Genomic DNA, 27,911 nt, shown 5'->3' with positions numbered 1-27,911 from the left:
GCGTGGCCAGCGCCTCACAAATCCCGCCCCCCAGCCCATCCCGCGCCGCCCATTGGCCGGTGCGCGGCGCGGTGGCGCCCCCTGTCGGCGGCGGGCGGCGGGCGCGGGTCCGGCATGGCCGAGGTGCGGCAGCGACCCGGGCGCGGCCCCGGCGGGGCCCGGGACCCCCAGGACAAGGTGCGGGGCGGCCCGGGGGGACGGGAGGGGATGGGGAGGGACGGAGGGTAGGGGGGGGAGCGGCTCGTCCCGCCGCCTTGTGGCGCGACCGCTGCGCGACCCCCGCGTGGCGTGGGGGGGTGGGGAAGGCGTTTATTTGCCCCTCGTTGGGTTTATTTGACACCCCCCGAAGGAGCAGATCCCGCCCCGGGGGGATCGACAGCCGGCCCCGGGTCCGCTGGGTGGGAGCGCGGAGATGGGGATGTGAACTGTGTTCGTGGGGTATCCCGGGTACAAACCTTCCCTTGGGGGGGATTTGGTACCTCCGAAATCACCCTCAGGGAATGAGGGGGGGTTACAAACCTGCCCTCGGGGGGGCTTTGGTGCCTCCCGAATCATCCCCAAGGAATGAAGGGGGTTCCCAAACCTTCCCTTAAGGAAAGACTTTGGTACCTCTGAAATCATTCCCAGTGAATGAGGCTGGGGTTCCAGACCTTCCCTTAGGAATAGCTTTGGTACCTCCCAAATTATCCCGAGGGGATGAGGTGGCCGGGGGCGGTTACAAACCCTGCAGGTTCCTTTTGGGAAGTCTTTGGTACTTTCTAAATCATCCCAGGGAATGAGTCTGGGGCTCCAGACCTCCCCTTAGGAAAGATTTTGGTACCTTTTAAATCATCCCCAGGGAATGGGGGGGGCGGCGGGGTCACAAACCCTGCAGATTCCTTTCGGGAAGACTTTAGTACCTTCTAAATCATCCCCTGGGAGTGAGTTTGGGCTCCCAGACCTTGCCTTAGGAAAGACTTTGGTACCTCCTAAATCACTCCCAGGAAATGCCCTCCCTGTGTGGGCTCTGTGGGAGTTCAGTGAGGAATGAAGTTGTGTTTCTCTGAAGGAAAAGGTTTGTTTTTCCACAGCAGAAGAGCCGTGGAAAGTCAGCCTGGCTCTGTTTTCCTGTACCCTGAGCCTGGCTGGGTGCTCGTGGTCACTCTCTGTTGTCACCCTTGTCATCTCTGTTCCTGCTCCTCCCCGAAGAGGAAAGGACCAAGAGGAATAAACAGCCAGGGAAAACTTTGTAAATAACATTTGCAGGGTCACAGAGAGCAAAAACTGGAGGGAAATGTGGTTCTTGCTGCCTTGGTGTTTAATGACCTGTGCTGGGAGAGGCCCTGGGCCCTCAGCACCATCACAGGAGTGTTTTCTCTGTTGCTGCACCAAGGATGCAGTTCAGAGCAGCAGGAAACCATTAGACTAAACTCTTCTGCAATTTAAATGCGATTTTAATGCTATTTTAATGCTGTTTGAGTAGAAGTGAAACACCCGCAGGAGCTGTGCAGGCAGGATGGAGGGAGGTTTGTTGTGCTGGTGTGATCAGAGGGCGACCTGGCACACACAGAAGGGAGAGTGGGTAGCCTTGATGTAGATCTGGAGGTTCTGCCTTTTTCATAGTTCCCTGGAGCTCTCTGATCCCAGGTTTCCTGACCTGAGTGAGGGGAGCACCAAATGGCTCCTGGGTTGTGGTTGTGCAGAGGGTGAAACCGTTGTCCTCGACATAAGTACCTTTGTCCCAGCTGGAATTTTCTTTGCAGCAGAAAATCTTCAGGGAGTTTTCTATTCCAGAACTTTAGTGGGAGTTGGAAGACCTCCCTCAGCAGGCTGGGGGGGCTGGTGCTGCTTAACTGGAGCACAGCCAAACCCCCTGGGCCAAGCTGGGATTCGCTTTAGCTCCTAAAAGAAGGTCAGAGGCCACTGTTCCCAGTGCAATCCTGTTATTTCCAGGCAAGTATTGTCATGTGCAGGGAGGCTTCTGAAGGACTCCTCAAGTATTTCCTTGGAGTCAGTGACTTGGAGTGTCCTTCCTAGAGAGAGGGAATGTTTCTGTTGTGCTGCTCCTCCTAAATCAGCTCAAATGAATTGCAGGAGGGAAAAAAATAGAAAGAGATGTTTCCAAGCAGTGAGGAACAGCTCCTCCGAGGTGCTGAATGTGATGTTTCTGAGGAGAGAGGAGTGCTGGGAGCAGGGAATTTCCCCAAATTGTTCAATCCAGCTGCTGGGAGGTGTCACCTGGTGACTAATCCTGCTGCTGTGAATCCCTCTGGTGCCGTGCTTTCCATGGCAGCTCAGGGGCAGGATTTGCTTTCGTCCCCTGAGATCCAGCCCTTGGGTTTTGAAATGCCTGGAAAAGCCTGGGAATAATAGCAGGGAAGGGCCAAGGCAGCAGAACTGCTCGTGGTCCTGGTGGTCTTGGCCTGCCCAGGGCTCTGCTGCAGGTGCTGCTGGGAGAGGGGACATTCCCATTCCTGCTTTGTCATGCACTGAGCCCTGCCAAGGAAAATCACTTAGCAGCAGATATTTTATTCTCCAGAAACCCTTGTGGCTTCTGGAAAGAGCTCTCAGCATGTTTAAAGAAAGGAGATGTAAACACCGGGGCGGGTTTCAGGTGGTTGTGTTTTATGCTTGTTCTCACTGCTCTGGTTTGAGAGTGGGAATAGGGAGGTTGGTTTCACTTTCTGCTCCTCTTGCCTTTGCCCAGGGTCCCAGCTTTGGTGTCCCTCCCTGCTGGCACAGCTGCCCCTGAGCTGCCCCAGTTGAGCTCCTCATGCCAGAGCGTTTGAAAATCGATTTTTGTTCAAACTGTTGTGCAACAATCTTCGTCTCAGAGGGAACAAGGCAACATCTGTTTGTTCTGCTCAGTGAACTCCCCCTCATCTCCCCTGTGAAAAAACAGGCAAAATTGCCCTGGTGTTGTTTGTACCCATTTTCTAAGCCCAGAGCACTGGGATGCTGTTACCTGTTGGTGTTTGTGGGGTGATATCTGAGAAGAGATTGTGGAATCCTGGAATGGGTTGGGTTGGAGGGGACCTTAAAGACCATCTCATTCCACCCCCTGCCATGGGCAGGGACACCCTCCATTATCCCAGGTTGCTCCAAGTCCCATCCAACCTGGCCTTGGACACTTCCAGGAATGCCACAGCTTCTTGGGCAACCTCTGCCAGCGCCTCACCATGAAAGAAGTTGTAATTTCTTGTTGCCTTGCAGGTCCTTCTCCCTTGGTCTTTGTAGACTCGTTCCTTTGCTCTGTAACCTCATTCATTATCCAAACCCTGAGGTCAGTGCCTCTCTCCTGTGTTCAGTGCATCCCAGGAAACAACATTTTCTCTTCCAGCTCCCAAGAGAACAGAAGTGCAAAATAAAATTGTTTCCTGATGCCTGCAGAGCTCCTGAAGGCTCCTGCTGCTTTAGGGGGATTTTATGATCCTTTCTCAGTAGCTGTTTGTGCTTTGTGTGACTGCACAGTGAGGACTGAGGGATTTTTCCTTTTCCATTCTTTTGCTGGGATGTTGCACTAGTAGTTGAAACTGGGGGGGTTCTCAGACATCCCAGGGCCTCTGCCCGTGGAAGGGGGGGATTAAGGTCACACCCCCCATTCCTTTGGCTTTATTTACCAACCCCTTTGTCCCCTGCAGTCACTGCCTGGCTGGAACTGGAATGATTCTGTACTTGAGAAGTGTTGGCTGATGGAAACTCTGGTTCTTTCCAGCCCAGCTTTGCAGTGGACTGACAGTGAGACTTTTATCTGGCTGCATCTGGTTTGTGTGCTACAGAAAGTGAAAGACTGGCATCCAAGCCTCGTGATTTCTTGTGCTTCCAGGCATTTATTTCTCATGTTTCCAGGCATTTTGCAAGAATTCCCTGGTGATCTAAAGGACTTTGAAGCTGCTGAGGCAAGTGGATGCCATGCTGTCCCTTAGGTCTGCTTGGGAGGGTGAGGGGTGGCAGGGAACAGCTGCCTGGGCTGGGCTGGAGCAGCAGCAGGAGCTCCAGTTTTGGAGTTCAGCTCAGGAGAGGGTTCAGGACACAGAAAATAACAGTGCAGGTGCTCTGAAGGTTTAGGCAATTTCAAATCCCATTACTTCCCATGTTCTAGGAGAGCTCAGAGCTCCCACTGGTTGGGAGTTTGTGATAACAAGATGAGGTTCTTGTAGCACCAAACCCAATAAACCGCTGCAGTGACGCTTCTCTTGATCTCATCAGGATTAAGAGAGGCTGAAGGACAAGTCTGCTTCCAGACCCACTCCAAAAGCTTAATTTTTAATAGCTCTTAATGTAATTTTAGGCTCAATTCCAAGCACCAGTTTGCTTGGCTTCTGCTGAAGCACGAGCCTCGTTTATTGTGGAGAGATGTTCACAGTCCCAGCTCTGCTGGGAGAAGACACTTCAGCCTTCCCTGCTGTTGGATGCTGAGCTCTGTGTGTGCCCAACAGCTCCTGGGCATCCTTAGTTGTGGCCTGGAGGGACTGGACTCACTGTGTTCCTGATGGAAAAGGGACTCAAATTGGACACCTTTGCCATTGTTTCCTTTGGAAGGGCTTTGACTTGGCCTCTACTCCTTTCACCTGTGTCCTTCTCATTTGTGGTGGTGCCAGAGAAGTTTGATCCCAGGAAGATTTTGTCATTTTAAGGGTTGGGTGACTCCCCTTGGGCTGTGAGGAGATCCTTTCCTTCCCTGGGAGCAGCTCTTCACGGGCACTCTCAGTGCTCTCATCAAACTCCCCAAGCACACGTTGCTTTTCCTGTTCCTCAGCCCTTTGGATAGTGCTGGCCTGGCTTCTGTTTCCCATCCTTATTTACTGAGTAGATTTATTCCTGGCTGGTCTGGAGGGCCCCACAAGTGAGTGTCCCTCTCAGCAGTGTCTGGAAGTGGCTGTTACCCCCAGACCTCCCTGTTTTCCCAGTGTTCCTGCAGGATCTTTGTGGATCTGTGAGCTTCTTCCCAAGCTCCCTCTTGCTGCTCCAGTGGTCTGTCCTCGATTCCAATCATTTGTTGTGCACAGTATGGTCAGGATAGCATGGGGTGATGGAGGGAGGCACATCCATAACTCCCTAGGGATACTCCTCTGGCTTTGACCCCGTTGCAGGTTGAGGTCAGTGCTCAGATGAGTTGTTTTGTACATAAGTGATGTCTCTGCTGAGGCTCCCGAAATCCTGTGCTCTCAGTGATATCTGGGAGTGATTCCTGTGGGGGGAGGGATGTTTGGTGCTGAGAAGAGGGAAGTTGGGGTGTTTGTGTGTGTCTTCCAAGCAGGAAAAAATCCTAAGGACCAGTGTTACTGTCAAGCACAAACCACAGGTTAAGTGGCAAGAAAACCGTTTTCTCCTCCTGCCTGCCTTTGGTGAGCAGTGATTAACACCAGAGGTAAAAGTCCTTGCAGGTAAAACCTATGGAATCATAAAATCCCAGACTGGTTTGGGTTGGGAGGGACCTTAAAGCCCATCCAGTGCCACCCCCTGCCATGGGCAGGGACACCTTCCACTAGCCCAGGTTGCTCTAAGCCCCGTCCAACCTGCCCTTGGACACCTGTGACTTCAGCAAAGCACTGATGTGGGTTCATCAGGATCATGTCTGAAATACTCATCCAAGTCTTGCGTGGTTCCTTTCCTTGATTAGTTCAAATAAAGCCAAGGGGATTGACTGGCAGAACAAGATTGTGGCACCACCTCACAGTCAGCAAATTAAATGGCCTGGGGAGATTTTTTTTCTGATTATGTTTTGGAAAAATATGTGTTAACACCAGAGGAATTGAGGGTCAGAAGCCACTGGCCTTGGTGTGATGCAGACTCTCATTTCAGAGGCCAAAAATAGCCTTTTCCTGCACTAACCTTCAGAGTGAACAGTTGCTCCAGAGCTGTTTGTTCTCCCTCTTGTTTGTCCCAGCTCTTCCAAACAACAGCAGATTGAAATGTCTGTGCAGGCTCCAGCAGACACAGCTCCAGCCTCTCCCAGCACCAGCTCCCAGAGGCTCTTGGAGCTTTGCTTTCCTGTTCCTGGACATGTTTCTCTGTCTCTGCAGGGGTGACAAAGGACCAGTGTGCAAATGCCAGGAGAGCACAGGGATGCCAGTTAAATCCAGGAGAACCCAGGAACCTCTCCCCAAAACATCTCCATCCATGTTTCAGAGGGGGAGGCAGGTTCCTTTCTTAGCAGGAGGAGATTCTGGGGGAGTGCCAGAACCACGGAGCTATTTTTGTGCCCGTTTGTACACAATAGCTGGTCCCTGCTGCACTTCCCTCCTGGATTCCCTGGAATCCACAGACCCTGGAGTGGGTGCTGGGGGTGCAGGCAGGGGATGAACTGATGAGTCAACAGGGAGGTGTGACTTCACGGGGATCAGATTTGCTGACATGGAAATCAGGCTCCTGTGCCAGGCTGTTGTTGTGCTGGCTCTGAGCACATCCCACTGCTGAGGGATGGACTCCCTGTCCAAACAAAGCAGGAGCTTTGGGAGCATGAGATGAGTTTTCTTTGCTCTTTCAGCCACTGTACAAACATTTCTGCTTTTTGTGATGTTATTTTAGGCATGTCCCAATTTCCATTGCATGCCTTCAACTGGAATATGGCTATTTTGGGGTGGGGAAGGGAGTCCTTTATCAACATAAACGAAACCTGAGCTTTGTTGGGTTGTTTGAGACAACAAATCTCGCAGTCAGCACGAGATGCCAGCTTGGAGTGGGACATGACAATCTTGAATTTAGTTTTCGTGCAGGTGACCTCCCAGCCTGAGAAGTTCAAGCACTTTCTGCAGCACTTGCAACAAAACCAGTGTCTTTCTGGGCTCTTAGTACAAATCAAACCTGGATGGTTGCTTGGTTCTTCCTTCCCGTGTTAATGGTCTCCAAACTTCTCCCTTGTTTCACCCTCCTGAAAGAGAATCTCCTGTAATTTGGGAGTGCTTGGGTGATTTGTCACCTTGATGTCACCCAGAAGGGGGTTTGCTGGGGCCCAGCAGCTGGGGGAGGTGGGCAGGTGCCGTGTAGGGAAAGCAGGGAGAAGGGGAGAGAGGAACAGCAGTTCTCCTGGATGTAGGAATTAAAACCCCTTCTCAAAAGCACAGAGATTTTCATAACTGAGGCTGCTGGGTTTGTGTTCATTAAACTAATTATCTTGGCTTTGATCCTGCCAATGTGCTCGGAGGTGAGAACAGCAGAGGCTTCGGTGCAGTTGGTCCCTTTTGTTCCAGCTGTCAGGTTTTTTTGCCTGAAAAAGCAACTCTGTTTCTCCCTTCAGCTTTCATTTCATATTAACATTTTCTGTCACAGCTTTTTGTTAAAATCTGGCAGGAAGTCTAAACTAACCAGCTCCTGGCTCTGAGGAAGGTGCCCAAATAATGGCATTTCTTGCACAAATTTAATCTGCCATTGAGTACTTAACTGTGGATCTGTATTGGGCAGATTTGTGGCAGGGAGGGAGCTGACTCGTTTCTATGACAACTGAGATCGTGTCATGGATATTTGGGTAAAAATCCTGAGCTTCCTCTGTGAGAAAACCATTGAAATGGGAGTACAAATTTCGTACCACACGGTTGAAGGAGTTGGGTTGTTTAAAGAAAGCTCAGACAACTCATTTCTCCATGTATCTTTCTTCAGGGTGATAAAATATTTGTTGGCAAATGTTGCTTAGATCTGCTGATTTCATAAATGTAAAAAGTGAGCAGGTATCTGGTTTTTCCCCCATCTGCTCTGGTTCACCAGGAGAAACATCCCTTGCAGAGATCTGGGGTTTTACTCTTTCTTCTTATCATGACTTATGTAGAAATCAATGAATTAATATAAAATGGGTCTTGTTATCTTGATTTTATTCCTGCACTCCTTTTGCCCTTGATTCAGTAAGAAGCCTTCAATATTGAAATGATGAGTTGAAGAAGGAGCCTTGGGCTTGCCAAACCTCCCCCGTTCAATTTAGTAACTCCATGTTGGTAACAAAAGCCAATAAAAGCTGCTGATTGTGTTTTAATAGATTTAATGCTTGCCCTGTAAAATAAATGGAAAAATAAAGCCAGATCCCAGGGTAACCAGAGAGAAGATTTGCTTTGCTCTTTCTGAGGAGTTTTAACTGTTTCCCAGCTCTGCATCCTTCAGGTGGATGTCTGACATCCTGGGAGCTCTCATGTGGATGTCTGACATCCTGGGAACTCTCACATGGATGTCTGACATCCTGGGAGCTCTCATGTGGATGTCTGACATCCTGGGAGCTCTCATGTGGATGTCTGACATCCTGGGAGCTCTGCCTCCTGCCTGGGAGAAGAACAGCAGAGGGAATATCAAGAACTAACAGGAAAAATCAGCCAGGGAGAGCTGTGGTAAGAGAATATGGAATAACTACAGCTGGAGAAGCTCTGTGCCCTGCAGGAGCAGCAGTAGGAAGCGCTGGGATTGCTGGGAGGTGTCTGGGCTGTGTCTGGCTCAGTGGGGTGGAAGGTTTTAGGCTCCAGTGTCGTGCTGTGTTAGTTGGTACCTCAGTCACCATTGGGTCAGGTGTGATCAGCACCTCATTGTGAGGTCCAGCCTGGGGCTGAAGAGCTTTGATTTTGGGCAGAACCTAAACAACAACCAAAAAAAGGCAGAAAAACAGTCCATGGAGGGGTAAAGGAGAGACTATGGGAGAGAGAACAGTCCAGTGGCTGAGGAAGGAGACAAGTCATGATTTCTGGAGTAACTTTCTGCAAGTCTGAGTCTCTCCAGGCTTTTTTTTCAAGGTCAGGGACAGGAGAAAACAGATGAGGCATGAAAAAGTTGCTGTTTCTGTGACAAAATCCCATGTATTAGACCCAGCTCCCCTGTCAGCCCTGGCATTGCAGGGCACTGTTGGCAGTCCTGGGCAGTCACAAACCCTTTGCAGCAGCACTGACTGTAATGAGCTTTAATCTGCCCCGGGGAGCATCAGTGCCTGGGAGAGCAGTGCCAGCTGATGGGATCTGTCTGCTCAGATGGAGCACTGCAAAGAGCAGTGGGAATAGGCAGGAGGGTGTCACCAGGGCAGTGCCACAGCTGGGTTCAGTAGCCCAGCCCAGGATATATCGAGCTCAGGCTTAAACGAGTTATTTAGCATCCCTTCAGCTGCTTAAAGTGGTGATTTGTAGGCTGATGGGGGCAATTTGCATAAAATGTATAAAAATAGTGTCAATTCCTGAGTCCTCTCTGTAGCCTAAATCTGGCACAGTGTCCTATATAATCTTAATGCTCTGATTCAGAGAGAGCTGAGCAGGGAGGAGAGCTGATTCCTGATGCTGCTCAGCTGTTTGCAGTGAAGATGTGAAATATCTGCCAGCCCTCACTGTGACTGATGATTTCTTCCATCAGGGAAAATGTTTTCTTCCTCCTCCCATCAGGCTTAAACTGAGCAAGGAAGGCATGGCAGGAATGGGTCCTGCATTTCATGTTGAACCCTGAGAACACCCCTTTATTGTGACAAACCTCTGGATTGCCTTTGTTGTGCTCTCTGGGAACAACCTGGCAGTGTTTGTTGCCACTGTGTGTTTGGTGCTCAGCCTCTGCTGGGGATGGACCCGCTGCACTGACCCGGGGGGGCTTTGCTCCTGCTCCTGGAGACCCAAACTCTTTGCAGCACAAGAGTTGGTTTGGCCTTCACTGCAGGAGGTGCATCGGGGACCTGGGGATGTGCTTTACATGCATTTACCTGCAATGTCTGTGTCCTGAACTTGCTGCAGGGAATCATGGCAGGGATCAGGCTGTGGCAGGGATCAGGCTATGGTAGGGATCAGGCTATGGTAGGGATCAGGCTGTGGCAGGGATCAGTCTGTGGCAAAGATCAGGATATGGCAGGGATCAGGATATGGCAGGGATCAGGCTATGGCAGGGATCACAATCAGGATATGACAGGGATTGGGCTATGGCAGGGATCAGGACTGCCAGTTCCAGCAGCTGTGGGATCAGCTCAGTTGTAGCATCACATTCCTCAATCCCTTGAGCTTTACCTTCACCCCTTGTGTCCTTGGCAGGAGTGCACGGCAGGAAGGCCCAGGAGGGGAGGGCAGGAAGGCACAAGTGCTCTTTCCCTTCCTTTTGGTCTCTGAGCACTTTGCAAACCTTCTGATCCTCTGGGCTGCACCCAGGAATGATTTGCACTTGGCCTTTGGGAAGTAAAACCTGGGAATGCTTGGGTCTGCCTCCTCCTTTCAGTGCTGGGCCTTTCACCAGACTGGTGACCTGTGTGAGGTGCTGGGTCCTTGGACTGCAGGAGGAATCTGCCTGAGGCTTTTGGGTTTAGCCTGTACAGAGGAGACACTGATTTTGGCCAGGCTGCAGCTGTTTAGATTGCTCCCAGGGGAATTCTGCAGGGAATCCTTTCATTGGAGAAAGCATGGATTGCAATGGAAACATGGATTGCAGCTAAATACAGTGCAGTATTTCCCAAAACCTGACTGTGAGATGCCAAACTCGTGGTCTCCAGGGAGTTTTATCATTTCCAGTCTCTGCCTGCTGCCATTTGCAGCTGCCTTATGGATTTGAGTTCTCAGCTAAATGGCACTAAATCTCTCTGAAGTCTGAGGGCAGAGTGGATTTCACGGGTCACTTGAAAAATAGCTGAAAAAAAGCCAAGTTGCATTTCACTGCCAGCTCTCCAGACCCACGTGGGGCCCGACAGCAAGTTTGGTTGAAAGCAAACCCAAACTCTTCCTTCCCAGCTGATGGGAATGGAAAGAAGGAGCGTGGAGGGAGGTGAGGAAGAGCTGACACCAGGTGCTGCTGGTGTGGTGGCCAGAGCTCTGCTGTCCCTGGGAGTAATCCCTGACATCACTGTTGTATTTTTAGCTGCCTCCACCTGACGATGCCTCGCTGTCCTTGTCTGATTTAAGAACCTGGCCTGCAGCCACTGACAGTTCCAGCTTGGGCAGTAATTATCTTTTCCTGCTTTAAATAAGGGAGCTGCTCCAGCCTTCCTGCTCCACTGAACTACAACTACCACAAACCATAGATTACACCGGAACAGTCCCCTCACATGATTGTTTGGGAGGGGGGGGGTCCAGTGGGGCAGCACTGCCTGGGACCCAAAGAGATGAAGTCTCTTTGATTACACAGCTGGGACCCCAAAGGGAAGGAGTCCCTTTGGTTACAGAGCTGGGACCCCAGAGGGATGGAGTCCCTTTGGTTACACAGCTGGGACCCCAAAGGGATGGAGTCCCTTTGGTTACAGAGCTGGGACCCCAGAGGGATGGAGTCCCTTTGGTTACAGAGCTGAGACCCCAAAGGGTTGGAGTCCCTTTGGTTACACAGCTGGGACCCCAAAGGGTTGGAGTCCCTTTGGTTACAGAGCTGAGACCCCAGAGGGATGGAGTCCCTTTGGTTACAGAGCTGGGACCCCAAAGGGTTGGAGTCCCTTTGGTTACAGAGCTGAGACCCCAAAGGGTTGGAGTCCCTTTGGTTACACAGCTGGGACCCCAAAGGGTTGGAGTCCCTTTGGTTACAGAGCTGGGACCCCAGAGGGATGGAGTCCCTTTGGTTACAGAGCTCCCAGTGTTTGTCAGCTCAGCTCCCTCGGTGCTTTTCCTGCAAACATTCTCCCTTTACTGGGAGTTTCCAGTGCCAAGTGCAGGCTCTGCCTTGCCTGAGTGCTCCCCAGGGAGTGGCTTTTTCCTTCCTTGCTTCAAGGAGCCGGGAGCAGGATGAAGCTGTGCTGCTGAAATGAGGGGCAAAATGTTTAAGTTTCGACTTGTCCTGTGTTCAGGAGCTGGATTGGAGTGAAAACTGCCACTGGGAAGAGGCACAGGACTTCTGGGGGGCCAGAACTCACCTGGAATCCTTTTCCCACCACCATTGCAGAGCCCTCAGTCACCTGCCTCACCTGTATTTATTTCCCCCTAAACCCGGGACTTTGCTCCGAGCTGAGTGCTGGAGCAGTCCAAGGAGCAGGGAAGGCACAAAGTGTCTCTTGCCAGTACAAGGTTTCCCCTGTGCCAGAGGGGATGTTGGGCCTGGGTGATAAGCTGGGCTCTTCCTCTTCAGCTGCCTGAGGGTGGGCTGGGTGTTATTTTTAGTGTCCCCGTGCAGTCAGCACTTCAAAAGTCTGTCTGGAAGCCTTGAGCCCCGTCTGCTTGGAGGCCTTTCTTCCTGGCTAATTTGGGCAGTGTTACATTCTTCGAGATCTGCCTGGGGATTGGGAGGCCTTGTAAAAATTCCTGCTAACAAGGCTGTGTCCCTGACTTGGAGATACTCGTTAATCAACTGCGAGGCATCTTTGGCTGTGCAGAGGGAACAGACCCTTTTCTGTGGCTGCTGCTGAGACTGAGGGACATCCCACCCATCATGGATGGCACCTAAAACACTTGATGATGTTTCTCGTGGGTTTAACCCCGTGTAATACCCAGAATATTTTCTCCTCCCCTTTCTCCAGTGCAGAAGCAGAGTGGTGGTTGGTGTTACAGCCAGTGGGCTGCCCCAAGTTCCATCAAGGAGTGTGGCTGATAAAACTCCTTGTCTGTCTTTCACTGGCAGGAGTCAGAGTCTGAGAACAGGCTGGATGGAGAGACAGCGTCAGACAGCGAGAGCAGATCGGAGTTTGGAAGTTCATCCACAGTGCAGACATCGGATGACACCCCAGAGGTCCTGAACAGAGCTCTGTCCAACCTGTCCTCGAGGTAACACTCCCTGAGCATCATCCCCCTCCTCTGCCAGGGCCCTGCATCATCCCCCTCCTCTGCCAGGGCCCTACATCATCCCGCTCCTCTGCCAGGGCCCTGCATGTTCCCCGTGCTCTCCTGGCCCAGCAGCACTTCGGGGGCTGGTGGAAGTGGAAGGAGCAGCTCTCCAGCTCTTTTCCTGCCTCCAAGGCCACGGGAAGCAGCAGGGAGAGCAGGGAGCAGGATCAGGGCTGCTGTAGGTGGGAGGGGGCTGTGGGAGGGTCTGGCTTTCTGCTGGGTCCTGGCAGGTGGAGGGGCCTGGGTGGGACAGACCACAGAGGTTGTGTGTGGCTTTCACAGCACTCAGCAAAGATTTGAGTTGCAGAGGTTTTTAACCAGCAGTGTGACTGACTTGTGCAGGAATGCACAAGAAATCACGCTGGGGAGGACAGGAGTTAACAACAGACTGGATGTTCTCTACAGACTGTGGTGGGGGGAAGTGTCTTGTTTTTATCACAGGCACAGAAAGCAGACACTCTCCTGTCCCATTTCAGTGCCTTGGAGATGCCCAGCACCTCTCTAGTGCTTTCTGCAGTCAGTGAGGCTGAACTGAAGCCTTGCAGCTGCTGCAGCCAGGCCTTTGGCAGCAGCCTGAGCTCTCTCTGCAGCACTGAGAGGAAACTTGGGGTTTCCAGGGCTCAGTTTCCTTCCTGTGACGCGCAGAGAGCAGAGGTGCTGTTCGGCTGCTTCGCTCTGCTTTGACTTATCTCTGACATCTTCCCTTCTCTCTGGCCCAGATGGAAGAATTGGTGGGTGAGAGGCATCCTCACGCTGGCAATGATCACCTTCTTCTTCATCATCATCTACTTGGGGCCCATGGTCTTAATGACAATAGTAAGTGCTCCAGAGAAGTGTCCTGACGTTCACAGCAATGGTGGGGAGGTTACTGGGACCACTGCTGGGGTGGGAAGCTCAGAGCCTCATGTCTTAGAAGGCCCTATTCATCTTGCTGGATTTCTCTGTGGATAAAGCCTGGCAGGAATCTGTTGGTCAACATTTGGCTGCAGTTGGAACCAAGACAAGAGGTTGTTGGAAACCTCCTGCAGAGGAAAGGGGAGGGAAAAACAGCGTGGTGAGATTCCTGTGTTGGATTAGGAGGCTTCTGCCAGACTGATATCGACTGTTAAAGTACCTTTTGCTCTGCACATGCATGTGTTTTTGTTTCCCTGCGGAAAGAGCTGTTTAATCACCGTGGATTACAGCTCTGGATGTCTTTCTGTGCAGGTGATGTGTGTCCAGATCAAGTGTTTCCACGAGATCATCACAATTGGCTACAACGTGTACCACTCGTATGACCTGCCCTGGTTCAGGACACTCAGCTGGTGAGTGAGGGGGTGCTCCCCTGCCCAGGCCTGTGCAGCAGGAACAGCCCATCCCAGGGCAGGGGCACCCCCAGAGACCCTGGGGTTGCTGTGTGTTCCCAGTGATGTGTGTTAACAACTCTTGTAAAGGAAAATCACAGAATCATGGAACAGTTTGGGTCGGAAGGGGCCTTAAGGTCATCTTATTCTACCCCTCTGCTATGGGTAGGGACACCTCCCACTAGAAAGAAAAGCCCCCACGAGTCTTGATAGATCAGTATCTTAGGAGAGCCCTTATCGATGAAGTTTGTCCTGTTGTTAATGAAGTGCAGAGAGGAGAATCCTGTGATCTGTGCAAGGGACAGCACTGACAGGAGTCACCACCTGGAGATGGATGTGGTTGTGTGGATGGGATGGTTGTGAAACAGGGCTGAACATGGCATAGAATCACAGAATGCCAGAATGGGTTGGGTTAGGAGGGACCTCAAAGCCCATCCAGTGCCACCCCCTGCCATGGGCAGGGACACCTTCCACAAGCCCAGGTTGCTCCAAGCCCTGTCCAACCTGGCCTTGGACACTTCCAGGGATGGGGCAGCCACAGCTTCTCTGGACAACCTGTGCCAGGGCCTCACCACCCTCACAGGGAGGAATTTCTTCCCAGTGTCCCACATAACCTTGCCCTCTGGCAGTGGGAAGCCATTCCCCCTTGTCCTGGCACTACATCAGGGCTGGGGAGAGGGCAGGAGTGGGGCTTTCAGGATGCACAGAATGGGTGCTTTTGTGAGCCACAGGATAGGAGGCACGAGATGGGGGATTTTGGGAGGCACGGGATGGGGGATTTTGGGAGGCAGAGGCCAGTTGAGCTGTGCCACCTAAAGGCAGAGTCTTTGTGCATCAAGGCCAAACCCAGACCCCAGCTGTGATCCATCCCAGAGCAGAGCTGAGAGATGCACCCATTCTTTGAAATGTAGGTGACATTTCCAAAGTGGAGGAAATAAAGTTCAGGCTGTCAGCTGAAGAAGTCCTGTTGGCACTGTCGCAGGGCAATGATCCTCAGGGATCAGTCACTTCCCATGACTTCTCCAGAAGCTTTTCAGGGTTCCTGCTAATGAGCACCCACGTCCTCCACAGGTACTTCCTGCTCTGTGTGAACTATTTCTTCTATGGTGAGACTGTGACAGATTATTTCTTCACCCTGGTGCAGAGGGAGGAGCCCCTGCGGATCCTCAGCAAGTATCACCGCTTCATCTCCTTCGCCCTCTACCTGACAGGTACACACAGTTCTGCTGCTTCACCTTGGGAGGAAAGCCTGGAATTACTCTTACCCTGAGTGCTGTGTCCAGTGCAGTGTCCATGGCAAACCATCTCTGCTCTCCAGGGATGCTGTAACTTGGCTCAGGGGGAGAGCAGTGGTGGCAAATCTCCCACACGGGGCTGTGTAGGAAAAAACTCCATAATATGTATGGGACAGCCAGATTGTTCCTCTCTCCAAGGGATACCTGTAGGCAATGGTGTGACTTCCAAAACAGTGCTTTCCCTACTTCACATTGTTCTTTTATTCAAGTAAAATCCTCATCAGCTGTACGATGTCATGGTACAAAATTATTTGACTGTGGGAGGTACATTCCCACCTTTGACTTTTCTTCTGTCTCTCCTCAGGTTTCTGTATGTTTGTCTTGAGCCTGGTGAAGAAACACTATCGCCTCCAGTTCTACATGGTAAGGTTAAATTTAGGGCCTGATAGGTTAAATTCAGGGCCTGGTAAATTCAGGGTCTGGTGAGATTAAATTCAGAGCCTAGTGAGATTAAATCCAGAGCCTCGTAAGGTTGAGTTCAGGGTCTGGAAAGGTTAAATTCAGGGGCCGGTGAATTAAATTCAGGGGCTGGTAAGGTTAAATTCAGGGGCTGGTAAGGTTAAATTCAGGGGCTGGTAGATTAAATTCAGAGCCCAGTGAGATTAAATTCAGGGCCTGGTGAGGTTAAATTCAGGGCCTGCTGGGTTAAGTTCAGGGCCTAGGAAGGTTAGATTCAGGGGCTGGAGAGGTTAAATTCAAGGGCTGGAAAGGTTAAATTCAGAGCCTAGTAGGTTAAATTCAGGGCCTGGCTATTTAAATTCAGGGGCTGGTAGGTTAAATCCAAGGCCTGAATGGCTGCCCCCAGCTGGAGGCACAGGTAGGAATAATTTAGGCTGTTTGAAAACACGTGGAGGTTTGTGTGTCAGCAGATGCTCCTAAGCTGGTTGTGCATTGTCCTGCTGCCTGGAAGGTAGGTGATTGACAGCAGACTGTGTTTTTAGGAAGCTGACTGAAAGAATTCCCCTTCAAACATGTATTCTTTTCCTTCTGCACTTGTGGATGCTGTGAAGAAGCTTCCTGCAAGCTGAGAGGGCTGTACAGGGCTGCTCCTGTGGATAGGTTGACTTTGTCTCCCTCTTCCCAGACATCAGTGAGGTGTTTCTCATGTGTGACCATTGACAACAGCTGGCTTTGCTCTCCAAAATATTCAACAAACAGGGATGCAGCTTGGATATCTGTTAGTCTTCTGCTCTTCTTATGTAGTCAGAAATCTGAGTGAGGTGTATGGGATAGGGTGGGTTAAAGGGCATTTGCTCCAGCAGAAGTTCCCAGTGAAGGTCACAAGTGGGATTGAGCTGGAGAACTTGCCCATAAGTTCCTCAGGTGACTGTCCCCTGCTCGTTGTGACTGTTGCTGTTGGTCCTGGCAGAGGTACCTGCCAGGAGTGCCCTTTGCACGAGCAGCTCTCTGAGGGAGCTCACAGCCCCTGAGCTCTGCCCCCAGAGCAGGGCAGTGTCCCTGGGCAGGCTGGACTCCACCCTGTCTTCTCTTCCAGTTTGGATGGACCCACGTGACATTGCTGATCGTTGTCACCCAGTCCCACCTCATCATTCACAACCTGTTTGAAGGGATGATCTGGTGAGTTTGCTCTGACTTCTGAGTGCTTTATTTTTTGCAGCCTGAGATGACTGACTGTGTTTTCATAGAATCCCAAGATGGTTTGGGTTGGAAGGATCTTAAAGACCATCCAGTCCCACCCCCTGCCATGGGCAGGGACACCTTCCACTAGCCCAGGTTGCTCCAAGCCCAGTCCAACCTGGCCTGGAACACTTCCAGGGATGGAGAGTCCACAACCTGTCTGGGCAGCCTGTGCCAGTGGTGTGCCAGCTCCTCATTTCGCCCTAATATCTAATCTTTTTTTAATCTTAGTATTCAGTTTTGAGTTAAAACTGTTCTTTTACAAAAGCAAATGGCTGAGGAGAAGGTGCTCCCTGTGAGGGACCTGTCCAGAACAGAACAGCAAAAGATTGAGTGACACCTCAGTGACTTAGGACTTGCTTTGTATCACTAGAGAGACGTTTTAAAGGAGCATTTGACAATATGTATGGGATGCAGGGAGCTTTCAGGTGGTGTCAGGCCTGGGTAGATGCTTTCTCTTGATAGCCACCCCTGGCAAATGGATGGGAAATGCTGCTGGGTTTGGGGCTGGGCTGTGGAAGGAAGGAGGTGGAACCTCCCACCTCACTTCAGCTGCTGTGCAGAGGGGAAGCCCCTTTGGTGGTCTTGCCAAAACCAGCAGGGCCAGGAACTAATTTGGGCCACTTTAGTACTGCACATTCCTCTGTCACAGAGGGACTCGGGGAGCCTCCTGCTTTCTGCTCCAATGGGGTAGGGAGGTCAGTGTCCAGCAGCATGTCGTGTGTGACGAAAGACAATGTGCTTGAAACAGGCCATTCTGGGTGCACAACCCACTCTTTAGTCCAGAACACTTGAGTAAGCCCCAGATTTGTCTTGGAGCTCCAAGTGGGTGCTCCTCGCATTGCCCTGGAGGAGGAAACGTTGGTGTGCTGGCCCTGCACAGCCCCTTGTAACGGCAGCTGCTCGTTAAGTCTTGGAGTTGTCTGGTCTTGGCACTTGCAGTGGTTTGATCCCTCTGCCCTGCAGGTTCATTGTGCCCATCTCCTGTGTGATCTGCAATGACATCATGGCCTACATGTTCGGGTTCTTCTTCGGCCGCACGCCGCTCATCAAGGTCTGTGACACTTCGGGGAGCAAAACGTGCATTTGGGCTTCTTTGGGCCTTGGGCCTGTGTTCCCTCAGCTCCTGCTGTGGGTCTGAAGCAAGCCTCCAAATTAAACCTGATGTGCATCCCAGCCTGGGAGGCTATAAAATTAAATAATAGAATATTGAGGTTGGAAGGGACTTTTAAGATCATTGAGTCCAACTGTGAATGAATGAGAGGTTTAAGACTGAAATGTTGGTGGCAGCTTCTGACCAAACTCCTATTTGGGGATGGTGGTACCAGCTTGTATTGGCCTCAGCAGTTCACAAGTCAGGAAGGGCTGCAGAGATGTGTAAATAATGACCTCCTCCTCTTTCTCTCGGGCAGCTCTCCCCAAAGAAGACCTGGGAGGGTTTTATTGGAGGATTTTTTTCCACTGTTTTGTTTGGATGGCTGGTAAGTCAGTGCTTATTTCACTGATCTTTTCCCTTCACAGAGTGACAGTGTTTTGTCTAAAAAATGCAGTCAGGCTTTAATCTCTGCCAGCTCTTGTCAGAGACTTCACCTTTTCCTTGCTGACCAGAGTCTGAATTGGTCCATGGCTGTGTGCAGACACTGGGGGAAGTTTTTAGTCCCCGATAAACCCTGTGACATGTTCATTGCAGGGGGAATTTGGATGGGTGCTGTGCATAGTTTCACAGGCTGTGTAGGGAGTTCTGCGCTCTTGGAGTGTTCTAACTAGGTTTGTGACCATCTCTGACTGCCTGTTGCTGTCCCCTCAGCGAGGAGGTGCAGCCTGGCTCAGCTCTGACACTCCTTGCTGAGCAGATGCTCTTACTCTGCCTTTAGCCAATTACTGCTGCTCAGGAGGGTAATCTCCTTAGGGAAGCTGGAGTGTGGCTCCCTCCTCTACTCATCTCCTTGCATGGCCTTTTCTGTGAGATCAGCTCTGCTGCTTCCCTCAGGAAAATATTAATCGTGTTTTCTTTGCCACGTCTCCCCTCGTGTCCCCTTGGAGCTGTCCTATGTGATGTCTGGGTACCGCTGCTTCACCTGCCCTGTGGAGTTCAACAACGACACCAACAGCTTCACCGTGGACTGTGAGCCCTCTGAGCTGTTCCAGCTCCAGGAGTACAACATGCCCCTGGTGCTGCAGTCTGTGGTGGGCTGGGTATGACACTCCCTGTTTATCACATCTTATTTATTGGGATAGGAGCCCTAAGAAAGGAGAGCAGGGCTTTATTTTGATGGTGTGTAAAGGAACATGACAGGGGATGATGGTGGTGGTCTGTGTTGGTTGACATCCCGAAGGAGTTGTCCTGGGTCTGGTGGGACATTAACCCACTTGAAAACAGCTGAGCTACAGCCTGGGGAGCAGAGAAGGAGGGGCAAGCAATGGACAGTGCTGTTCTCGTGGAAAATCCCTCTCTGCCATGTCTTTCCTGCAGAAGACAGTCCGGATGTACCCCTTCCAAATCCACAGCATCGCCCTCTCCACCTTCGCCTCCCTCATCGGGCCCTTCGGAGGCTTCTTTGCCAGTGGGTTTAAGAGGGCCTTCAAAATCAAGGTGAGGATGGGGAGGGTCAGTTCCATTTTAGGAAGGGAAAACCAAATGGTTGCTGCCACTCGGAGCAGTGCCGGTGCTCCAGGGAACAGCAGGGTGGTGCTCTGGGAAGGGAGGGCATTTGTTCAGTCACAGAGAAGATGGAGCAGGATCTGGGTTTTTTCGACTGAATGGGAAGAGACCTTAAAATTTCAGCTGTGATGTTCTAAACGCTGCTGTGGTGCAGAAATTGAAGTAGAGGAGGAAAGACCCAGCCAGGAAATTTTGCAATCTGAGGCTTCCCTTGATGTCAGCAGGCTGGTTTTACATGTAAACTGTCTGTGATCAGTTAAGATGCCTTGAAAGGCAAGACAGGGTGACAGGAGATAAACAGCAGCCTTCCCTGACCTTTGAGTGACAGTTAAGCCTCACTGTTCCTCAGGCACCAGCAGCTTTATACAGGAGAAACTTTTAAAACCAGGGAGAGATTAAACAAAATGTCTCCTTAATCTGACTTTGCCTTCTGGGAAGAATTGGAGCAAGGGGATGAGTGCCTTCTGTGGGGAGGCACAGAAGCAAGTTACAGGTATTTGGAACTGCTCAATGCAATCCCTCTGCTTTGCTCAGGACTTTGCCAACACCATCCCGGGGCACGGAGGGATCATGGACCGCTTTGACTGTCAGTACCTGATGGCCACCTTTGTCAACGTGTACATCGCCAGCTTCATCAGGTCTGTGCTGCTCTGGGGGCCCTGCAGCACCCAGGGATGGACAAGCTGGGAGTAAGAGGCAGTTTCCCCCTAGATTAACATCTAAAAATAATAAGACACAGAGGAAAGGCTTGAAGAAAGGAAGGATCTTTTAGTGGGGTCATGCAGAGCTGGAAACACAACCCTCATTCCCCAAGGGCTGTTATTCCAGTCCCACTGAAACTCCTCCTTCTGCATCCCTGTGAAGGTTGGACAGAGTTTCCAGAGTCAAACAAGCAAGGAAATCTAATTTTGTAGCATTAACAAGCATTCTGTAGCCAAGCACAGAAGAAAACCTGTAGGTACATCAAAGATGTCTCAGGGAGCCGAGGAACTGTCTGTATGTGGCTGCTGGGATTTGTGAGGGGGAGCATCTGCTGATAAGATGCACAATCCTCTTTAAACACGCTGGATTTGGGGTGTTATTTTGTGTTTACAGTTCAGCATCCCGTGCCTTTTGAAATGATTTCCACATCCCAAATGGAGTTAAGCTCCCCATGTAGAACTGGTGAAGGAATGGACAATGTGGTTATTAATTTAAGCCCATTATTTTGCTGAAATGGCACTTGAGCCCCCAGCTCACTGAGATTCAGCCACCTGCCTCACAGATAATGATGATTTTGTGTTTCAGAGGTCCCAACCCAAGCAAACTGATCCAGCAGTTCTTGACCCTGAGGCCAGACCAGCAGCTCCACATCTTCAACACGCTCAAAGCACACCTGGTTGACAGGGGAATTCTGGGGAGTCTGGAGGACGCATAGGCACCAGGAGAGTGGGACAGGACTGAGCACAGACAGGCCTCCAAGAGGAAATCCCCGGCTTGCCTGATTTAAGACAATAACAAGGCCTCATTTCACTGTAACTTTTCTTCCTTTCTTGGTAAATGTTTGCATTTGTGGGTTTTTTTAAATAATATATTTATAGAGCTTTGGTTCAAACGAGCAAATCTTGGGTTTGGAGCTGAGGAAGAGTAAAGGTTTGGAAGGACTGTAGGGTGAAGCAGGAGGGTAAGACTGTCCTCAGGGACAGTTCTGAACCTTTGCAGTGTTTGGGCAGTGCTGAGCTTTTCCTGTGAGTGGGTTTTTGCAGGGAATACAGAGCGTTGTCCATGAGGAGCTGGCAGGGAAGTGACTCTGTGCCCTCCCCTGGCTGCTGTGCCAGGCTGGTGGCAGCTCTGGGGACCATCCTTCTCTCCAGTGGGACCTGGGAATGCAATGGGAGTTCTCCCAGAAAGCTGTGGGAATCTCCTTGCCCAGGCTCTGGTAATTGGAAGAGGATCTTATACTAACCCAGCCCTGTTTCCTCTGCCCAGCCAGGCACCTGCAGCTGCTCTCACTTGCTGGTTTTTGCAGTGCCTCTCACATTCCCTCCTTTTGTGGCTGATATTTTGGCAAATTAGACTTTTATAAGTAATTAAACCAGGAACAGACTGGGGACAAGGAGCCAAGGAACTGGGAGTTGCATGTGGGAATGTGGGAGGTTCAAATTGCTTCAAAACTGCTTGAAGTAAATAAGTTTTAAAGAACATTAAAGCTTCATTAATTCCTGCCAAGTAAGAACAACCCTTAAATAACTTGGTTCATTTTCCCCCATTAAATAACCTTTGAGAACTACCCTTTTCCATTTCTTGATGGTTGGAACCCCCTCACTGGGATATTTTAAGTAATTTGGGGAGCAGTTTCCAGCCTGTTTTCTTGCTGGTTGGGCTCCAGCTCTGCTGGGGCTCCACTGGGAGTTTTGTTTTCTTTCAGGGATCATGTCTGTTTGTTACTTGAGTTGTAGATGTTGTGCTGCTGAGTTTACCACGGTCTGTGTTGCATTTCAGTCTGGGTTCATTTCTCTGCAGGCTTCTGTCCTGCTTTGCTCACTGAATCTTGTCAGAAATAGTTTGTACTTAATAGCTGCAAGTTTTATTGAAGTACTTTCCTTTATTTTGTCATACTTTTTTATTATTTAAAATTGAGAGCCCTAAAGATTGTAAAACTTCTTTTTTTTTTTTTTTTTTTGTGCTCAGATAGCAAAAATATCCCCATTTCCACTTTATGCAATGTTCCCAAACATGAGGTGACTCTGATTTTCATTCTTTCCATAGTTTGTGCATGGGAGAGAGAAACTTTACCTTATTTTAACCTGGGGAAGGAGTGACAGGGAGAGTTAATACAGAAGTACATTGGTGTTTTGCAGCAGTTGCTGACACAACCCTTAGGCACTGACCCCCCATAAGAGACTTGTACCTGCTGCAGCCTGGCTTAGCCTCGACAGAAAATAAACCACCTGAAAATACCCCAAAATCAGTTTTTCCTCCATATTCTGGTTCTGCCATTGCCTCCATTTCCCCTGAGTGTGCAAGAGAGCTTGTGTGTGTGTGTAAATATATTGAACAGATCCAGCCTCTCCCCTGCATTTCTGTAGGACCCTGTGCTGGGCTCTGCTTCCTCTCCCCAGACAGGACCCACAGGGCAGGAATTTGTACTACAAATGCAGGGATTTGATGGAAAGCACAGAGGAAGGGGCTGTTTCCAGAGAGTGTTTTCAGTGTGGTGCTGGCAGAGCTGCTGCACTGGTTGTGGTGTCTGTTCCCAGCTTGAATTAGGCAGGGATTTATTTTCTGTCCTCTTAGAGAATATTGGTCCAAGCCCCTCATTTGCAACCTGGAGAGGAGGATTAAGGTGCTTCCACCGTGCTTGCCCAGGGAGAATATTTGGGCTGTGATTCATCACATTTTGGGTGATTTCAGCAAGGCAAAGTGGGGGCACCTGCCAGGAGCATCCATGGGAATAGGTGTGGGATTGCTTTGTGCAGTCCCTGGGATCATTTTTCCCTGTGGGGTTGGACCAGCTGGTGCTTTTCAGGGTTCCCCTGCCCACACCTGCCAAAACCCCTCGTGGGTACTGTGGGGTCACAGGCAGAGGTGATGGTGTTGGTAAATATTCCAAAAGCGTGCTCTGTTTATATTGAGAAGTTTTTCCAATGGGTCTTTAGTCCCCTGCTTTGACCCTTCTCTGTACCTCTTCAGTTGTGATTAGTGGGGCAAAACCCGACCCAAGGCTTTGCTTCAGGCTTTGGTTTGAGGCAGATCTGGGCCTTTCTGGAGGGTGCAAGTGCTGTGTGTGGGCACTGGAGGGCAAAGTGGTTCTGTTCAGAGGCTGCTCGGGCTGGGAGAGCAGCAGCAGCTCTGCCTGTGGGTGGCTTCCCTGATCAGCTTTATTCCTACTTCCTTCCCAGTAGTGCATGAGAAGGGTGAACTTCCAAGCCTCTGCTGATCTGAAGGAGAAGGCTGAGTGGAAAGGGTTTAGTATCCTGCGTGGAAGTTTATTTAACTGAATGGAAACAGTGGAGCCACGGAGGAGGAAGGGAGGGAGATGGGGGTTGTTAAGGATATTTGCAAGTTGTACAGCTGGACTTAGAGAATCCTGGGATGCTTTGTGTTGGAAGGAGCCTGAAAGATGATTTTGTTCCAACCCCTGCCATGGGCAGGGAACCTTTCACTAGGCCAGGTTGCTCCAAGGCACATCCAGCCTGATCCTGAACACTTCCAGGGGCGGGGAGTTCACAACTTGCTGAGAAAAAATGAACAGCTGATGTTACTGGCCTTGGTTGTCCCTCAAGGGATGTGCACGTGGCCCCTCTTTTCCATTGTGTTAGGCCTTGCAGGACCTTGGTGATACTGCAGCTCTCAAGAATTCCAGTTTGGGGGGAGGCTGATGTAGAGAGGCCAGAGTGACCCCAGGGATGGCTAGGAAGGAGATGCTCAAGGGAAGTTTCTCCAGCTCAGGGCTCGAGCTCAGGTTGCACCACTGTAGTTTTGGTTCCCAGTGGGCTCCAGCACTGGAGAAGTTCTTCCTGCTTGTGCCAAACAAATAGGAAGAGGAGAGCAAGGGGGAGGTCCTGTGTCAGCTGGAATGTGTGCTTGGATTGAGAGGAAGAGGCAAGTAGGATTTGGCCAGTGTGGAGCTTCTGAGGGCAGGGACAGGCTGGTGTGGGAGCCACCCCTGTGCCAGTGTCACCGGAACAGGCAGAGAGGGATGTGGGAGTGTTATAAAGGGATGGCATGTGGCTGGAAAGCTGCTGTTGTGTGGAGTGAGGGGCTGGCTGTGCTGGGGAGGGCACTGAGCACCCCCAGCTCTGTTTGCCAGTGGATGGTTTGGGTGGAACTTTTGGTTTGGCTGGGTTTGATCCCAGCCTGAGCTGGCACGGGCTGGGTCTGGGAGACAAGCACTTGGCACAGTGGGGTAGAAATTTGCTTCTCCACGTCTGGTTGTGTCCCAGATGAGTTTGCAGATGGGATGCAGGGCCAGCCTGTGGCCCAGAGTGCTCAGGGAAGCCCCAAACCTGGTTTGTGCAGTCGTGTTGTGTTAAATAGATCCTTTGGGGTGAGGGGCTCAGCGGTGACACCGATTCCTGGGGTTCCTGGTGCCCCATGTGGCTCATGGAGCTGGAGATCCCCCAGCATCGCCTAAAGCTTGGCACCAGGCTGTGAGATGCCAGTAACATTTTCCAAGGGATGTCTCCTGTTTCCAGTATGTGCAGTGAGCTCCCACAGGCCTGGCTGTGGTGGGATCCCACCCTCTCCTCCTCCCCCAGCTCTCTGTGTGGGAGCAGGGCAGAGCTGTGTGTCAGCACCCAAACGGCCCCTCCAGCCCCTCCTGGCACAGGTCAGTCACAAGAGGCATCATGGGGAAGCTCCCGGGGTTCCTCCCTCCATGCCCAGCCCTGGGGTGGCACTTTGTGCTCCTGTCATCCCTGTGTGCCCTGCTCTCCAGCCCTGGCGTGTTCCCACCATCGGCTTCTTTCTCTGTGCATTGTTCTTTTGGTTCCTGTTTTAGCTGCACATGTAGAGTTGCCTTCCTTTGACCGAATGTTCGAATGTGATATATTGTATATTTTAAAGTATTTACCCTATTTATATACTGTATGTTACTGTTAAATAAATATAAGTTCCATTATCTGCAGTGGAGTTTTATTCAGTGGGATGCTCCAGACCTCCTTTCCATGCTCTGTAGAGCAGATCCATCTGTTCCAAACTCACATTCCCTCATTCCTTGCTCCTTCCTCAGGGATTTTCCCAGGAGCAGACCTGGTTTTGGCAAAGACACAGGTGGGCTGAGCACATGGGCAGGATTAGACCATCCATGTCCTGCATGAGAGACAGGAACAGCCACATTCCCAGCAGGATTTGCAGTGACCCTGGGGTCAGATCATCCAGGCCCCGTTTGATCAATGGTGAGGGAAGTGTTGGCACTGCTGCCCCTGTAAATCAGCTCATTTTACCCCAAAGATTTCACTGGGAATGTGAAGAATAGTTAGTATAAATTATTCCTTCATTTCAGCCGTTTTTCCTGACCTGCCTGGGGTTGGGAGGGCAGAATCCTCTGTTTACCCAGAAAAAGGCTATTTTTAGCTCTGGTGTTATTTTGACTGTTTCTGACTTATCAGCTAAGCCAAACCAGCCCCTGAGCAGCCCTTTTACAGCTTCCTGTCACACTGTGTGGGCACTTGCAGACAAATTCATCCTCCAGCAGCACCACAACACGCCACCCTCTCGATTGCAACGGTGCAAAGTGACTCCAAACACCCCAAATCCCACATTCCAGTGCCTCACACACAGTTAAGCAGGGGCTTGCTGAGACCCACCGTGCAATATTCAGCAATGTGTGACGCAATTCGAAGTCTTAAAGGATTCCTTGCTGTTAAATCTGTTGGAGAATGGACTCTGAAGCCCTGAGGGTGCTGCGGAGCCTCTGGCAGCGGGGCTGTGCTGTGACCCTGCCGTGAGTCAGGCACAGCTGATGGGGCCCAGAGCCCTGTCAGCCCTTCAGCTGCAGTCCCACCTTGTTTCTCCCCATCCTGGGCCAATTTAATTAAATCAAACATGGAAAACTGCACGTCCCCAGTGGAAATCCTGGTGCTGGCTGTTCTCCAGACCCAGACAGCCCATGAGCCTCAAACCAAAGCTGCCTCTGTGTGACCCCTGCCCAGACACGTTTTCCATGAGATCCTGATGGAAGAGGGTTGTAAAAACTAACAATGTTATGGGCTGAGATTTGCCTTTTTAAAGTTCCCCTGGGGCATGGTAGGTTTAAGTGGGATATTGGGAAGAAATTCTTCCCTGTGAGGGTGGTGAGGGGCTGGGATAGAATTCCCAGAGAGGCTGTGGCTGCCCCACCGCTGGAAGTGTCCAAAGCCAGGTTGGACAGGGCTTGGAGCAACCTGGGCTAGTGAAAGGTGTCCCTGCCTGTCCCTTCCCAGCCAAACTATTCCATGAGTCAGTTCAAGAATTCAGCTTGATTGCTAATTAGAAAAGCAATCTTGTGTTGTCCTTTCCCAAACCCAGAGGCAGCCAGTGGCTGCCCGATGGCCCCGGGCAGGAGGCAGCTGAAGGGGCTCTGGGGGTGCTGGGAAGGGCTGTTTTGGGGTGTCAGGGAGGGCCGAGCCCTGTGGTGTGACCGCGCTGGGCTGAAAGGCAGGATTCGGGGCTGAAACAGTTTCTGTCCTGGAGGAGGGGAGAGGACCATGTGACTGACATCCTGCTCACCCAGCCTGGTGGGAAAGGGCTGCTCCAGGCTGCTGTAAAAAGACCAGGCTGAAGGGAAAAAAGGGTTCAAAATGTGTGAGCCCCTGGAGCTCCTGTAGCTGGCTGCTGATATTGTTAAGAGGAAAAAACGGTGTTTAATTCAGGGCTCCTTCAGTATTCTCTGCTTGGGGCACAGCAGAAATGGAGCTGATTGAGGAGTTTGGGTCCCAAGCAGGATATTGGGTTAATCTCGTTCACTCTGGGCTGTTCTGCTGGGTTGTTCCACAGTGTCATGTTCTCTGGGCTCTGGGCAGTGGAATCTGTGAGCTGGGGATCCCTGAGCTGGCTCCAGTCACTGCCCAAAGCAACAAAGTAGTTTTTTGGCTGTGATTAATCCAAATTAGCCCAGCGGGTCCACCATGATGTGACCTGGGCACCCAGTGCAGGCTCCAGCTCCTTCCTTTTCTCAACTTATGCTACAAGTCAAAAAAAAAAAGCCTTTGCAAGTGGCTCAGAGCATCCTGGGCACAACCCTAGGCTGGAAATCACAATGGGAACCAGTGGCCACGTCCTTGTTTGTCCCCCTGCGCTACCCCCGTTGCTGTTCCTGATTCTGCTTGGGGCAACTTCCCTCTCCACAAGGTCTGGGCTTTCCCAGGATGGGGGGAGATGGGGGCTGGAGCCTCTGTCAGGCCTTGGGGAACCCTGCCATGGCCTGGAGCCCCCTCACTGCTCATTTGGGTGTTTGTAACAACCCTCCTGTGCCTCCTCCCTGCGCCTCAAGAGCTGCAGCTCAGTCCAACCACATCCCAGGCTGCTTTGGGGATGCACAGCCAGTTCCTTGGAGGAAAACCAACACCAAGCAGGATACACCCGCTGTTGTGGGCAGGGATTTTGCTTGATCCAGTGCTGCTGGTGTGTCCACATCCTACATTTGCCCAGAGAAGCTGTGGCTGCCCCATCCCTGGAAGTGTCCAAGGCCAGGTTGGATGGGCTTGGAGCAACCTGGGCTAGTGGAAGGTGTCCCTGTCCATGGCAGGGGGTGGCACTGGAGGGGCTTTGAGGTCCCTCCCAACCCAAACCATTCCATAGTTCTGTGAGCCCCCAGCCCTCACTGCTCGATCCCCACAGCCTTTCCTCCAAGAGCTGCCTCATT

At 51.2% G+C, this 27,911-nt stretch overlaps 1 protein-coding gene across 1 annotated transcript; it reads left to right on the top strand.

The window, feature by feature from the left end:
• The first annotated feature begins 85 nt into the window (after positions 1-85).
• On the top strand, positions 86-25,187 carry CDS2 (CDP-diacylglycerol synthase 2). The gene is made up of 13 exons (XM_032712458.1): positions 86-177; positions 12,445-12,587; positions 13,367-13,463; positions 13,854-13,951; positions 15,062-15,201; positions 15,590-15,648; positions 16,781-16,863; positions 17,890-17,977; positions 18,336-18,404; positions 18,967-19,119; positions 19,397-19,516; positions 20,120-20,223; positions 20,873-25,187. Exons 1-13 carry the CDS (start codon positions 115-117, stop codon positions 21,000-21,002), a joined length of 1,347 nt encoding a protein of 448 aa, XP_032568349.1. The 5' UTR covers positions 86-114; the 3' UTR covers positions 21,003-25,187.
• Positions 25,188-27,911: the final 2,724 nt, after the last annotated feature.

The sequence above is a fragment of the Chiroxiphia lanceolata genome, chromosome 28 (assembly GCF_009829145.1).
Source record: "Chiroxiphia lanceolata isolate bChiLan1 chromosome 28, bChiLan1.pri, whole genome shotgun sequence".
Classification (NCBI taxonomy): Eukaryota; Metazoa; Chordata; class Aves; order Passeriformes; family Pipridae; genus Chiroxiphia; species Chiroxiphia lanceolata.
Note: the sequence above shows the minus strand (reverse complement) of the source record. Positions and strands in the feature narration are given on the sequence as shown.